General features: G+C 34.0%; 1 protein-coding gene across 1 annotated transcript in view; it reads left to right on the forward strand.

The window, feature by feature from the left end:
- ANKAR (ankyrin and armadillo repeat containing) overlaps positions 1–15,239 on the forward strand; it is a 26,343-nt gene continuing 11,104 nt past the window's right edge. The window contains exons 1-14 of the mRNA XM_064515505.1: positions 1–682; positions 1,323–1,760; positions 2,134–2,354; positions 3,269–3,384; positions 4,892–5,072; positions 5,814–6,033; positions 8,424–8,625; positions 9,636–9,844; positions 11,008–11,112; positions 12,473–12,717; positions 12,879–13,047; positions 14,040–14,281; positions 14,471–14,624; positions 14,712–14,873. Coding sequence (XP_064371575.1) covers positions 64–682; positions 1,323–1,760; positions 2,134–2,354; positions 3,269–3,384; positions 4,892–5,072; positions 5,814–6,033; positions 8,424–8,625; positions 9,636–9,844; positions 11,008–11,112; positions 12,473–12,717; positions 12,879–13,047; positions 14,040–14,281; positions 14,471–14,624; positions 14,712–14,873 — 3,283 coding nt within the window. The 5' untranslated portion in view covers positions 1–63. The remainder of the gene's footprint in view (positions 683–1,322; positions 1,761–2,133; positions 2,355–3,268; positions 3,385–4,891; positions 5,073–5,813; positions 6,034–8,423; positions 8,626–9,635; positions 9,845–11,007; positions 11,113–12,472; positions 12,718–12,878; positions 13,048–14,039; positions 14,282–14,470; positions 14,625–14,711; positions 14,874–15,239) is intronic.

The following is a 15,239-nucleotide window of genomic DNA, read 5'->3' on the forward strand; positions in this document are numbered from 1 at the left end:
CTATAGAACTAAATAATAGTTCTCTTATTTTTGTTAGCCTTTCTTAAGTATCTTATTTTGGAAATGGAAGAACATTCTTGGAGAAAGCTCAGGCCTGTCAAAAAAGCCTTCCCAAGAGCTGAACAAGTTGATGAGGCAACCCATTTGTCAAACTTAGCAGTGCAGAAAAACGCCAGTGCCTTCTTCAAGAAATATGACCAAACTGAGTTGCAGGAATTACTTACAACCATGTCCTCTAGTTGGCTGGCTTCAAAAGATGACATACACTGTCCAATAGAGCTTCCCAGTGGACTGGTGAGCCAGCTAAGAAACATGAGTTCCCGGACTGCAATTTTGCTAGCACCAGTGGTTTCAGATATACCCTTGGATTGTAAAGAAGTCCATCAGATTTTGAGAGAATTGGCTGTTGGAATTTATTGTTTAAACCAGATACCTTCGATCAGTTTAGATGCTAATTATGATCAAAGCACTTCTTGTCAGCTTCCTCCAGCTTACGTTGATACCAGAATTGGACAAATTTTGATCAGTGTTGATTACATGCTAAAAGCACTGTGGCATGGGGCATACATACCCAAAGAGAAACGTGTCAGGTTTTGTAAGTTGTGGCGCTCTGAAATGGACATTGATGCAGATGGGAAACCTCAAACAGATGGAAATGTCTTTTCAGAGTTTTGCTCAGGAGGTAAGTACAAAATTATCTTCCTTTGCTATTTTCTGCTATTGTACTCCTAACAAGTCTAACGCTGCATATGCATATAAGTCTAATATGTATATGTGGCATTCCTAAAAGCTGGGATCGTTACTTGAAAAAATATAAATTGTTGGACCTCATGTAAAATTATAAGCTGATACCAAAACCAGTTATTTGCCAAAATTCCACTGCAGTATTTAAATGAGTGGTCAGATTTTCAAAAGTACTTGGAATGCTCTCTGAGAGTAACAAGAGCTCCAGGCTTACGATTTTTTCTCAAAATACATCTCTAAAGAGGCATTTTTTCTAATATCATTTTACACAGCTTTATTTATATTTTTTGCTATGTCTGTATAACTAAGATTTTAAATCAGTTACCTTGTCATATGATAAATAAGGTGTTAGAGGCAAAATACCTTCTAACTTTTACTAATATATACTAATAATTTCCACTCTATTAGAATGCTGTCAGTTTATAGATATAGCAGCAAAGTGCTTTTGAGAAATGAATTTCTCAAACTGAAGAATAGTGTTTGCATTTGAGTGGTACAGATATATTTTTGGGGCAGGCAACAAGGTTCTAAAACATTTTGTTTGATGTTGTAGATTTTCATATTTCTATGTTTTGTAGGTCTAATTGATATTTCTACTGAACATGATTTTGAGGGAATCTATGATGAAAATATGAATGAAGATCCAACTTACAATCCAAACAGTACAGAAGAAAAAAGTTTCTTCATGCAACATGCTGATAATATAGTACTTAAATTGACATTTGGCAGTACACAAGTTGAGCAACGTGAACATTTTTTTAGGTTTGATGCAGTATATAGGCTCACCAATGTTATAAGATCGACAGAGGACTATTTAGATACAGAAACATATCAGAGATTGCAGCAGAGGTTAGCTCTTCACCAAAAGCTTCTGAAGAAACAGTTAGAAAAAAACATTGCAATCCACAGGAATATAGAATACCTCAAGTTAATGAGTTTTTTGATTCCATTTTTACTGGGGTTTAAAAAGAAGATGGTAATCCCAAATTTAAGTAAACTTCTTCAGCCGTATTCAAGTAAGAGAACTGTAGTTTAACTGATTTTTAAATTCAAATTCTACATTTTTATATATAAATACAAAGAAAACTATTTGACTATGTTGAATATGTGGGATGCAATTTGTTTTCTAAATGTAGTAATTCCAAATACCTAAAATTAAATTGTGATACATTATATAAAAGTGAGAGTCACCCCAGGTGTAATTCCATTGAAAGCAGCCATGCTGTACTAGTGAAAACTTGTCCCAGTATATTTTTTCCAAAATAATATGCTATTTCTGCTAAAATAAATTTATTTAGAGTCTAATATTTTCAATATTAAAATAAAACTTATTTAGTGTTTTAAACTATTGTCATAATACTACTACTAAAAAAAAAAATCTTTCTATAGATCACGAGCTTAAAACTGAAAGAGAATTGCCACCGTTTTCTCTTGGACAACATTTTAAATGTCAGCATTTTCAATATGCACAGAATCAGTATTTCCATGCCCATGGAGGAATTGAATTTGATGTTGGTACTCCTTCGATACAGGATATTTCAGAAGAGATCAAGGTTTTAGTTTGCTCTCCTTTGTGTAATGTATGTGTGCATGTCTTTACAGCTAATAAGGTATGAGAAAATCTTGTAGTTCAGATGCAGTTTACTTGCGCTTGAAGAGGTGAGAATGATAATGGTGTATGCCCCCCTTCTCCAACGCAAACATCCAAATACTTCTCCATCTGTCTTGCTGTGGCTCTGGTTCACGTTACGTAGTCTGAGGATACTTGATTCCTGTCTTCACACTCTCTTGGGAACTGAATCAGTATTTTGTCCTGGAAGTGCATGTTGTAGAATAGGCAGTACAGTGCTTATTCCAGTAGGATGAAATTTTAACTATGGCTGTTGCTTTTTCTATGCAGCATTGGATTTTGCCTTTAAAACCTCTACAGTGCCAGATATTGCTTGGTGTTAGACAGCTGCTGTTCTTAAAATGCCTGTCCTAAGTTAATAGGTTTATCTAGATCATGTTAAATTGGAAGTTCAGCTTGATTATGCAAGCAGTTTTTACAGACCAGGCTAATATTGAGTTCAATACTCATTTCTCAAATAAGTATGCTATTAGAATATTTACTGCTAATACCGAGCTGTACATATTTGCCTAAGATATCTTAATCATAAGGACAGCATTGCTCTAAAAGATAAATAGCCTTTAGGTATCAGACTTCTTGTTTAAATATATAATATGTGGCATTTCTGGATGGCATAATGCTGCTTTGAGGAATTGCCAAAACAGATTCACCTGAGGAGGTATAAACTATTTCCAGAGGAATGCTTCTCGTTAGATATGGATTTATTTTGCTCTGTCATGTGAAATGATCTGTATGAAGATGCAAAGCACTTTTAAACATGAAGAGAAATCAGAATTGTACTTCAGCTTGCACATTTGATGAGCGTTGATATGACTGGTGAGGCTGTAATTCTAACAATCATTTTATTAATGTAAACATTTCCGTATAGTCAGTTTAACAATTGTTTTCTCATAGGCTGCCTATGAAAAAATACAACATAGTGTATCAAGCCATATGGCTCAGTTGTTTGATATGGATATGCAGTGTAGAGAACACTATCCTATTCCAATCATGGAATTTGATGGTAAGAGGTAAGGAATATAATATAGTCTTTAAAATAATATTGGTCCTTTTTGTTTTCAGATTGCTTTTCACTTAACTGAAATTACTGAGTACGCTATGAAAGTTTGACAGGAATAAAGATTTTTATAGCTTAACAGAGAATGTAATTTGATCCAAGTTTCATTTTAACAGCTTAAACAACTCTGTCAAATGTTATTTAAAGTATTATACATGCATCTAATTGTGTTGCCAGCTAAATTTTGTGCAGCCATTGGTTTTGTATAATGTAGTTGCTGGAAATAATGAAAACCTAAATTTATGTATAAACAAATGAGGAAAAAAATAAAAATTTTTATTTAGATGTATTAAAATACACTTAAAATGTAAGATTACTTGATTGTCTTTTTCAATGACTTAAATCCAAGCAGTTGAAAGTATTCTTACAAAAGCACTATAAAATTAATGTTTAAGTTTGAAAACAAGCAGAGGCCATGGTTGTGTCTTGTCCTCTCTTACTTTTAAATTTCATAATGCTCAAATGTCCTATAGGAGGCCATGGTTATATCATTTCATGTAAAGAAAAGTGGTAGTCTTACTTGGAATTTAATACACCTTCATAAAGTACTTTTGTTTGTGCTAACTAATCTAAAACTATTATTCAAACATATTTCATAAATAGAGAATTTCAAGATGAAAATATCTTAAGGTTTAAAATCTTACCAATTGTTTGACTGTTATGGTTACTGAAAATACTTCATACTTCAGGAGTCCTTTTGTTTTTTAATCTAAACTGGTTACACTGTATTGGTTTCAGTAATAACCTGAAAGTTAGCTAGGTGGAGGACAAGGCATATATATTTAATGCATACGTTGTAACAGTGTAAGGCTGCAAGGGCTCTCTAGAGGTCATGTAGTTTATGACCTTCTTCTGAGTGAAGATGAAGTATTTGTAGACCATTCCTAACAGATGTTTTACTTCATAACATTCAGTGGTTGAAGATTCTGTTTCAGTAGGCAATGTGCTCCTATATTTCCTGTCCTTAAAATGGAAAGCTTTTTGTAACATTTATTTAAGCCTTTTCTGGCAAATTTAGCTAAATTCTTCCTGCAATGAAGAGCAGCTAACACTGTTCTTTCTAGCATATTTTCACAGACTGGGAGTCCCTTAGTGTATCACCTTCATTCCTTTTTTCAGCTTCTTACTGCAGTAATAAAAAAAAATCCCCCATATTTCTTATCTCTTATGTATGTTATCTATTATCAGAGTTCGCCAATAAGCCATCAGTAACTAGTCATTAAGCACAGCTTTTTCAATCAGCTGTGTGTGCAATCTGCTTTACTGTGATTGACTGTTTGCTAAAGATAAGTCATGTGGGATGTTGTAAAAAATTTTACCACAAGCAGCATATGTCATACATGTTTCTGTCTTATCTATGTAAATTGCTATCCTGAGAAAAGAATATAAACCAAAAATGTCATGGAGAGCTTTTAAATATGTTTTTTTTCTAACTTGGGGGTTTTGTTTTTTAATTACAGCTACTATGTGATCTGTGTTGAATTTGAAGGGTTTTATCAGCAGCTATATAAGACACCATGGTGGGCAGCCATAAATGAAAGAATAAGCACTCTTAAGCCTAAAAGAGTTGCCTTTACTGATTTACAGACTCTTGAGCAATTCAAAAAAAGATTTGGTTACAAGGAAGCTATTAAATGCAAGGTACTTAATTAATGAAAATATTTTTCTCTTAAAATTCATCTGCATTCAAGTAATATAAATACAAACATTATGACAGAGTATATTTATGCAGTCTACAGTGAACTGTTTGTTTCCACACCTCTGGATTCCACCTGAGATCAATAAATGGAATTATACTCTCTAGGCTTATGTATCATCACTGCTCTTAATGGCTCTGCAGCCCTTTTTCTACCCTCATTAACATCTTCAAATCCTATTGTTTTCACATTTCTCATTCAGTCGCACATGAACAATGTGTCTTCAATATTATGATATAAAGCTGATAAAGGGTAAAAATTTGATTGCGGATTTATATTTTAGCAGATCACACTACATGGACGATGTGAGCCACAGTAGAAGCCATTCACTTGGCTAGTGTACACCGGTTGTGGTTGCTTCATTTCTGATATCAGTAAACTGTAATAAAATGATTTTTAGTCTCTGTAGCACATAGGTACAATTTTTAAACCTCAGGGACAAATCTGTTGAGATAGCATGACAACATTTTTGCACAGTCATTCTCAGAGACTGATCCTTAGCTGATATAAATTTGATAGATTCATAGAATCCTATTGTTACACAAATTTATACCAGTTGAAAATTTTACCATCTAGGAAGATCTAAAATTAGAACTGAAGTTAATGCATTCATGTTATCTTTTCCAAAGTGTAAATTAGAAGAAATTTCTTCTGAGATATTAATATTATTTTCCATAAATTTTAGAGCTTGCCATATGGTATGAAATCAGCTGCCAAGAGGGGACTAGCTGCTATCTTCCTTACGTTTTGTCGTAAAGCATCTACCTCCAGTTTCAGTGTTGTTGACGAATCTGGTTTCGCCCTTCTTCACTATGCTTCCATGTACAACCGTGTTCCAATTATATACCAGCTGATTAAATCCCATGCGGATATCAATCAGAGATGCATTGTTCACATTAACCTTGGTAAGATACAATGTGTGTTGGGAGAACAATGATTTTTAGGATCCTGCATTCTTTTTCACTCCTATTAGAAGAAGAGTTTTGTAAAGAGAGAGTATCAATACAGAGAAATGTGCTCTTTTTCTAAACCTTGTGAAAACTTCAGTGAAGAATCTTCACGGGAATCTAGCTCTCTAATGTGAGAAATGGACCTGAGCAAGTCACTTTATCTCATTCTCTTCTCTTCAAAACTTTAAACTTCTAGTTTAAACTCTTCTAGGTTGAATACACAATTGTGCACCGATCTGTGGAATGTCTGTCCTTTATGGGCTGTGGGATTTGGAAGCTCAAGGGATGACTGTAATTGCATTATTTCTTTTGACAAAGAGCCAGCTATGCCAGGTGTCAGAACAGATTAAAAGTTATTTCACGTAACTGTTCTTGTCTGTAATAGACCTTTGAGAAAAATGAAATTAAACATTCATACTTTGTAAGCCCAGTAGGATGGTGAAGTCTGATTTTGTAAGAATGCCATCCATTCATTCCTGCAGGATCATGTTTTTTTCATTTCACAGGTAAAGTACCGCTGCAGAAAAGTAACCATAGTCAGGAGCCATACTTAAATGATAAGACTTGTTGAGGAAGGTCTTTAATAGAGATTTTAAAACTCTTAGGAAGTTTGAGTTTTCCATTGTCCTTTCTAACTAGTTTGGTAGAGCTGGATCCCTACTTCTGCAGTGGAAAGAGAAATAGGAACAAATTCCTGTGCACTAGTATGTCTATTTGAACAGAAATATGCTGTTCTTGACAGCTTTTTCTGTCTTTCTGTAAATTTTGGGCATCTCCTTTACTGGACTAGTTATGTAGAAGGCGGGGGGAAATATATTCTGTTCTTTGCAGATCTATAAGGTTATTCATGAACTTCAGCCCCATTTTACAGTAGTCTTAATTATTTGTTACAGTTAGATTACATCTGTTTATATTATTCCCTGTAGGGAATATTTTTTTTCTTTATAGCATCTATGTATTTATACTTCTAGAAATATACATCTACCCACATCTTTTCTCTCCTATATGTATGTATAAATATTTAGTGATATATGCAGTATTTTTTTGTATAAAGTTAAAGTAGAATTTATGATAACATTTATAAAATGGATATTTTATTACAGGAAAACATTCACAAAAGAATAAGGCAGAAAAAGCACGTAAGTATAGTGTTAAGTTTGTCTTTTATTTTTGCTAACTTTTGTTGAATATATTAGCCCTGGATGTCAAAATACATATTTTTGAAAAAACTTAAATTAACAAATTGCTAAATGAATAATATATAGGAAACAATAAAATTCTCCACAAGAGAGGAAAGAGTCAATTTTTAAAATGAAAATTAGTCTTGTCCTTCCTTAGTCTTCACAGAAAATAATTTATCTTAAAATAATAAATGTTGGCTGGGTACTTCCAAGATTTTTAGGGTTTTTTTTTTTTTTTAAGCATGGAAAAATGAACAGCGTTGTATTCAGAGTTTCGTTTACAAGTAGTTTAGAGTCTGCAATAGTGAACACTACTCTGTGTTATTACAATAGTCTAGTTCACATGGGTAACACTCCCATTTCTATTCCCTGCCTAAGGAAAGGATTTCTTACCTTATTGGTTTATTATCTGCTTATTTAGAGATAAATGAAGACTGTTAGTTCCCTGAACAGCATAATATTTAATATCTTTTTATTTAAAAATATGTATCTTGAAATCTATGGGTAATATATGCAATGTGATTTTTCCTAACTTATTTCAGACTGCTTGCTGTGCTACATTCTCTTTCCACTTTTCAGAGAGAATTGTTGATGCTGGTGGTCTTGGTTAGTTGCAAGAGCTGTCATTTTAGAGGGTGACTTCTGGAGTTTATTATTTAGCAATAACTACTGTTCATCCATACAAATGTTGGCACTGCCGGGTCTTCATAGTAATGGTATTGTTTTTTGTGATTGTATATTATATGTTTATTTTCAGGAAAAAAAAGTGTGCAGACTTATGAAAAGTCTGGTAAGTTACCTGTTACCCATGCTGTGTGGGGAAGTGTGGTACCATGCACTAAGGAAAAAGGAAATACAGTATTCACGTTTAAATGAAAAAGATTCTTAATCCAAGTCTTCGGAAGCTGTAAAAATAAAATTTTCCAAAATATATATCCTGTAGTATGGAAGGCGAGATATTTTAGTTTTGTATTTTGAGAAAAGTAGAATGTGATTGTGCCAACACTGAACTAACAGCTTGTATCAGTTGTTTACATAAGCTGTTTCTGCAAATACGATGAAAATAGCCTTACACACACACACTCACACACACAAACGTTTTAATGCATTTACTTATTTAGGTCAGCATGTGAGATTTTTCTTGTATGTGTATATTAGTTCTAGGTCCTACTGCCTTACACTTAGCAGCTCAGTGTGGATCCATTGAAGCACTTAACTGTCTCCTTGCCATGAAGGCAGATTATAAAGTGTCTGATCATCGAGGATGGCTGGCTGTCCATTCTGCTGCTTTCTATGATAACATTGCTTGTGTCACAGTTCTCTGCAGAAAAGACCCTAATCTACTAGAGACGGAAACAACAGCTGAGTAAGTTACTAGAAGTGTTGTCAAGAATGTTGTATAACAAAAAAAACTCATTGTAAAATATTATTTATAATATGTGAGGTTAAGGAAAAAATTTGAGATTGAGAAGAGGAAAAAAAAAAAACTTTCAAAATAAGGATGGCAATACACCTTCAGCACTGTCCTTAAATGTATGGAGACAGATCCACTAGTGTTATCTGCAATGAAAAGTTTAGCTGCCTTGAAGGACAGAGCTTTATCATCTCTTATTCTTTAGGCTGTACAATTTAATTATGGAAATATCAGTTATTGTGATTTTATATTTTTATGATACATCTATGGACTGGATGAGTGAAGACATATTGTAAGCCTCAGTAATTGTGCTTTTTCCCACCATTAGTTATGGTGACTAGTATGTCATAGGCACATCCAAGCAGGTTGGTTGCTGGCTATTTTTACAGAACAGAAAAGAACAAGATATAGAATTTGTCATGTGCAAGTCTGCTCCAATGACTGTTCTTTCAGTGTGGAACAGATGTGGATTATTTGTCCATATGGGAGTAAAATAACTCCTTTGAAAGTGTTGATGTCTTTAACTTGTAGAATTAAAATGTATTTAGAACAAGGAGAAGAGAGAGGGTTTTGGTCCTGCCGATGTGCTGAAATTTGTTCTTGGCCTCACAATACTGTGCAGCTGTATATCTGTGAGCAACAGAAATTGAAAATCTTTTATAACATTCTTTGAAGTTGACAGAAAATCAAGCAATTTCAATCTAACTTGAAGTCCTGTAGTTAGCCTCAGTTCAGCCTAATGCGAATAAGCAAACAAAAACTGAACAGACAAAATGCATAAAATACAGTAAATTAATATATTGGGATTCAGAACTTCCTATTTGCACCTTTTTGGCTTTTAAATTAAAAGTACTGTTTTTAATAATTAAGTGAAATACTTTTTAAGTAACCATGTCTTAAATAATAAAATTTGACATAGAAAAAGTTATGTGTTTATATTAGGATGTCTTTGTGTCTCAAAGGTATCAAGTTACTCCGCTACTGCTCACTGCCATATCTGGAGCATTAGACACACTTCAGTATTTGTTTTCTCTTGGTGCCAACTGCAAAAAAACTGACAGTGAAGGAAACAATGTAATTCATTTAGCAACGCTTTACTTTCACACAGAAATTCTCAAGCATCTGTTAGAGAGAAATAATCCAGATCTTCCAGTTTGGAGTACTATCATAGGTAAGTATATAAGTGCATCTCCAAGCAGTTCATAGGTACAATTCTTACCTAACCACTTGCAATTTCCCTACAATTCTGAAATTGCATAACCCTCAAATTACAAGTAATGAAACCAAAGTGAATACTTCAGGATCAGAATGTCTCTAGGGACATACTCTTTAACATTGGGTTATTCCTTCTCTTTGATGTTTGAATTTGAGGGAGAAGGTATAACCTCTGCATGCTAAAAATCTGAGTTTGCCACATGAATACTGGATTTCATCTTAATTTCAAGACTACTCTCCACTAAAGTACTGTTTATTTTTCCATTCTCAGGCATTTCTTTATTCTACTATGTTGAGGCTGTGATATGCTAACATTTAAGAATGTTTTTGAATTTTTGTATGCGAGTAATCTCATGCAGTGCAATAAAGCTATTCAAGTGATTGTTACATGCTTTCAGGATCAGTATCTTCTAGTATTAATCAAAGATGCATCTGTAAGGCAAGAAAACTTGACAATGGAAAAGGTAGCGTCTTGGAGAAATGCATGCTTCTTTTGGAAGTGTGTTCTGCATAATTGTGATCCTTTTGACTTAAGTTCAGTTTTAAACAGAACAAAGGATTTGATTATCTGCAAAGTTGTCACTGTATAACGTCACAAGTATACTTACTGCTGTTTCTAGCTTCTCTTTCTTGTGAAGAGGGTCTTGCAAAGGATAGTTTTTTGAGCACTCTTCAGAGTTTGTGGTGCAGTTAGGAAAATTTTTCAGAGGCCTTGCGGAAGAATGACTTTTTTTGCCTCTGAGAGGAGGACTTTTCCTCCAGTAACAAGCATACATGAACACACAACACTTGAATATTCATTTCTGTCATAGCGTGTCTGCCATTTTTAAAAAATAAAGTGCGTTACGAATTTTTAGTCTTAAAAATTGAGCTCCAGGAAAGGGAATTCTTTTTGGCCTACCAACAGCAGAACTATATCTGGCATGAAAAGTTGTTTAAGTTGGCGGGATTTTTACTATTGATTTCATTAAATAGGAATCTGTGGCTGAAATGGAATATCATTATGGTGAAATACACTATGTTATTTTAAGGGTCTAGTAATCTTTACCGTTCCTATTCAAATGTATGATTGTTTTGTGGATTTTTTTTTTATGTTAAATGTATTTTAATTCTGAATAGGAATGTTAAACTGTGAAGATACGAGAAGGAGAGAAATGGCTATTAGGTCCTTGGAAGTACTTTGTTTAGCAAAAGATTACTATTGGAAGTGCCTTTTGGATGCAGGTAATACAGTACATCAAATGTACTTGATAACTTTATGCCTTATCACATGGTAATGGTCAAGTAAAATAATTATGCTGTCATCTGTTGCTAGCAACAAAGCTACTGCAGAAACAAAGATTTCATTAAGTGCTAAATGCAGCAAAACAGCAATAACTTCAGTTTTATTCAGAATAGAGATTAAAATGGCTGCTTCATGTACACATAATATGGATTGCAAAGGTTAAATAACTACTTGCCTTGGGGAATAATTTTCTCTCTAGTATCATGAAACAGCAGAGTAAGTAAAAAGATAGGAAAATGAAGCTCTGGCGTATTAAACCTAAAGCTATATAAAGACTGGATAAAAATATTTTGAAGAATGATGTGTAAAAGGTAAAAAGCTAATAATAATTCTAAAACTAAACTTGTCAGAAGCCGGAGAGTCAATGGGCTAGTACAGAATCAAGATGTTAACAGGTACAGCCAAGGCTTTTGCAGAAAGACTGAGTGTCAGAACTACTCTTCATGAAGGACAAGCATGAGAAACTGTCTGTGTGTGAACTGTCAGTATGGAGCATCAATGAAATTATCAGGCAGCAAGTTTAAAAGCAACAAAGTTGAATACTTTTTCAGGCATACCTTGGATTGTAAGTATTGTAAAAACTGAAAGTGTTAGAGATTCATCACTTTCCCATTCTCTTTGCTAAACATCAGCTACAAGCTGGAGATAAAATGCTGGGCTAGGCTGATCTTTGGTCTGATACGGTCTAACAGTTTTTATATGTGGCAGTCTTATAAAGCTAGAGTAATCAGATGTTTGCAGAAGTGTACCTTCCTGAGGAATTTCGAAACCAGAGATAATTAGGTGTCTTTAGGTTAGATAACATTTGAGCCATGCTTTTAGGCTAGCAATTTTGGATCTATAGTCTTGATTGACGTGCGCATCCTTTTTGTATCTGGCTATAAGTTAGTACTCATTTGACAAAAGTAGTATACTGTATCTTGAGAATCAGAAGAGTAGTATGCTTGTCTTGGCACATTTCAAAATCTTCTTGTATATATAATAAGAATAGGACTCAGCTTAACATGGAGGCTTTTTTCATTATATTCTGTAGTTGTGCACATGCGATAGCAAAATCATAGCTTCCAAATTTTTTTCCAGAAGAAGTTGCACATTTTTTATAAATATATTCAGATTTCTGATTAAGTTTTACATTGTATTTCAAGAGATTAAATTTTAGAGGTAAGACATTTTCTACTTATCTCTTTCTCTTATTTATCTGATATTCTGAATGTCAATTGAAAATAAATACTATTTTGGATGTTTTTTTCATGATGATTGAAAGTAAGTGATGTGTCTTGTTTGTTTGTTTGTTTGCAGGCACTATATCCCCTATAATAAATTTGTTGAAAAGCCAGGATATCAAGCTTGCATGCATAGCTTCAGGTGTTCTTAGTAACATTTCAGTTCATGATGCTGTTTCCAAAGCTTTTGCAGAAGCTGGGGGCATTTCTGTATTGGTTGATTTATTGGGCTGTGGTGAACCTGAATTGCAGTCTCGCTGTGCTGTTATCTTATATGATATTGCTCATTTGGACAATTATCAGAATGTCATTGCTGAGCTGGTAAGCCTGAATCCAGAATTATTAATTAAGCTTAACTGATAAAGCTACTGTCAGCCTCCCCTGCCACACACACACACACACTATCAAGTCCTATGTGTAGTTTCATGCAACAGATATACTCTTTTTTTTTTTTTTTTTTTTTTTTTTTTTTCCTACTTCAGGGTGGAATCCCATCTTTGGTAAATCTTTTGGAAAGTGAAATGGGTGATTTGTTGGTAAATGTAATAAGTTGTATCAGAGTGTTATGTGTTCAGAACAAAAGTAATCAAGAGAAAGTGAAGGAACATGCGGGTATTCCATTACTTACTCAGTTTCTAACTTCACATTCAGGTAAAAATTCGTCTGTATAGACTCCTTTTTTGTGTGTGTCATATTCTTGTTGTAAACACTTGAAAAGCATAAGCTGTTATTACTGATTGCAATGTGGCTGTTATTTGTTTGCTCATGGGATCTGAGAGAAAGTTAACTGAAAGAAATTAGATCAGTTCCTTACTGAATATGGATTTTTCTTTTCTTTCACATCAGACTAGTTTAAGCAGCATACTTGTATGCAAGGTACATGTAAATGCTTTAATGTATTGTATAAGATGATTCACAAACTGAATTTTAATACACAAACACCGAAGGAAATATATAATGAATTAAGTGGGGAGAGAACTCTTCCCCCCCCCCCCCCCCCAGCTGCAAACCACATAGCTTGATCACTTTTTTGAGGAGGTGGGGTTGGGGGGTTGATGGTATTACGTGGAGTTGCCTGTCAGGTAAATCAGTGTTTTCCTTATATTGGTTTTGAATGATTGTCAAATGTACAGTGTATAAGTATAAGTGTATAAGTACAACATGTCGGTTACAGTTATGTGTGAATGAAATTTTAAGTGTGAAAATCTTATGTGCAAGTAGCATAAAAGTATCATCTTTAATTCTACACTTGATCAAAAAACATTTTCATCTTGCATGAAATCAAGATAAAATCACCACTTAAAACAAAGCATTTATAGCTACAATGAAGTTTATTATGCTGCATAAATGCAGATACTGCAAAATTTTAAAGATCTGATAGTCTTCAGTGATGACATTTGGACTTGAAAGCCATTCAGAATCCATAAGGATCAGATACATTGAACAGGGATCTGGGCAAAATAATAAATATTTTTGTTGGTTTTTGTTTATCTGTATTAGTTCACTTAAAAACTATCAGTGTTAACATCTATTTGAAACACAATCTGTTTAGTTTAAATTACATGATTTTCTGTATGTAGAAATGATAGATGGTTGCACTGGTTCTTACCTCTGTAATTGATAAATACTTCTTGCCTTTAAAGGTAAACTGCAGGCTGTATCTTCTGCAGCTATTGCAGAACTTGCTCGAGGGAATAAAAAAGTGCAGGATGCCATTGCAAATGCAGAGGCAATTGATCCTCTAGTTGAACTTCTAAAAAGAAGGAATATCAATGTACAAATAGAAGGTGCTATGGCTGTAGAGGCACTATGTGAAAACAACACTCGTGTGCAGAAGGCATTCCTGGAGAAATCAGTAACAAAGGATCTGTTGAAGCTCTTAAAGGCAAGAATTTCTCTTGTGTTTATTGGATTGTTTGACATCAATTTGTTCAGGAGAAAAGAGTATAGAAAATGCAGTTACCCTGAAGTTTTGGAAAACTTCTAATTTCATGGAGTAGATAGTTGGGGGTTTTACTATGTACATCTTAAAATAATGCTATGTGTAAAAAATTTTTTTATTGTTATAATGCAGGCATTTCACTTGAAAGTTAAGGAACGGGGTGCAACAGCTTTGTGGGCATTGGCAGGAAAAAGACTAAAGCAGCAAAAGTTCATGGCAGAGCAGATTGGGTATAACTTAATTACTGATATGCTTTTGTCACCATCTGATAAAATGCAGCATGTTGGTAAGATACATTTTTGTGCAAGTTTATAAAAATACTGGACAGTTTATTAAAAAGAACTTTAAAATTTTCAAACTTTTTTGCTGGAAGGAGGAGAAGCAGTTGTTGCTCTTTGCCAAGAAAGCAGACATCATCAAAATCAAATATGTGAAGGGAAGGGAATCAACCCTTTAGTCTGGTTGTTGCGAAATGGAAAAATAGCAGAGGGAACACTCCTGAATGTCATCAGAGCCCTGGGGACCATGTGCATTGGTTTGTAGAATCTATTGAATTTGTTTCTTTGGAGCAAAAGATTCTGAGTAGAAAAATGGACTAAGTAGAAGCTGTATGAATTAACAGATTGTATTTTCTTTTGTACAGTGTATATAGTGGAACCATTGTGTGTCACTGAATATATGATGCCATAAATCACACTCTTGTTTTAATCCACTTCTTATAAATTTCAGAACCCCTGGCATGTCCATGAGAAGCTATCTGCACAATGTTATTGAGGTGTAAATGTGACTACTTTATCACATTTAGACACCGTATTGTTTTTTTCTCACTAGTCTCTAATGCTGCTTTTTGTTGGCTGATATACAGCAGTAAATTGCCATGACTTCCTAATGCATTTGATAT

The sequence above is a fragment of the Dromaius novaehollandiae genome, chromosome 7, assembly GCF_036370855.1.
Source record: "Dromaius novaehollandiae isolate bDroNov1 chromosome 7, bDroNov1.hap1, whole genome shotgun sequence".
NCBI lineage: Eukaryota > Metazoa > Chordata > Aves > Casuariiformes > Dromaiidae > Dromaius > Dromaius novaehollandiae.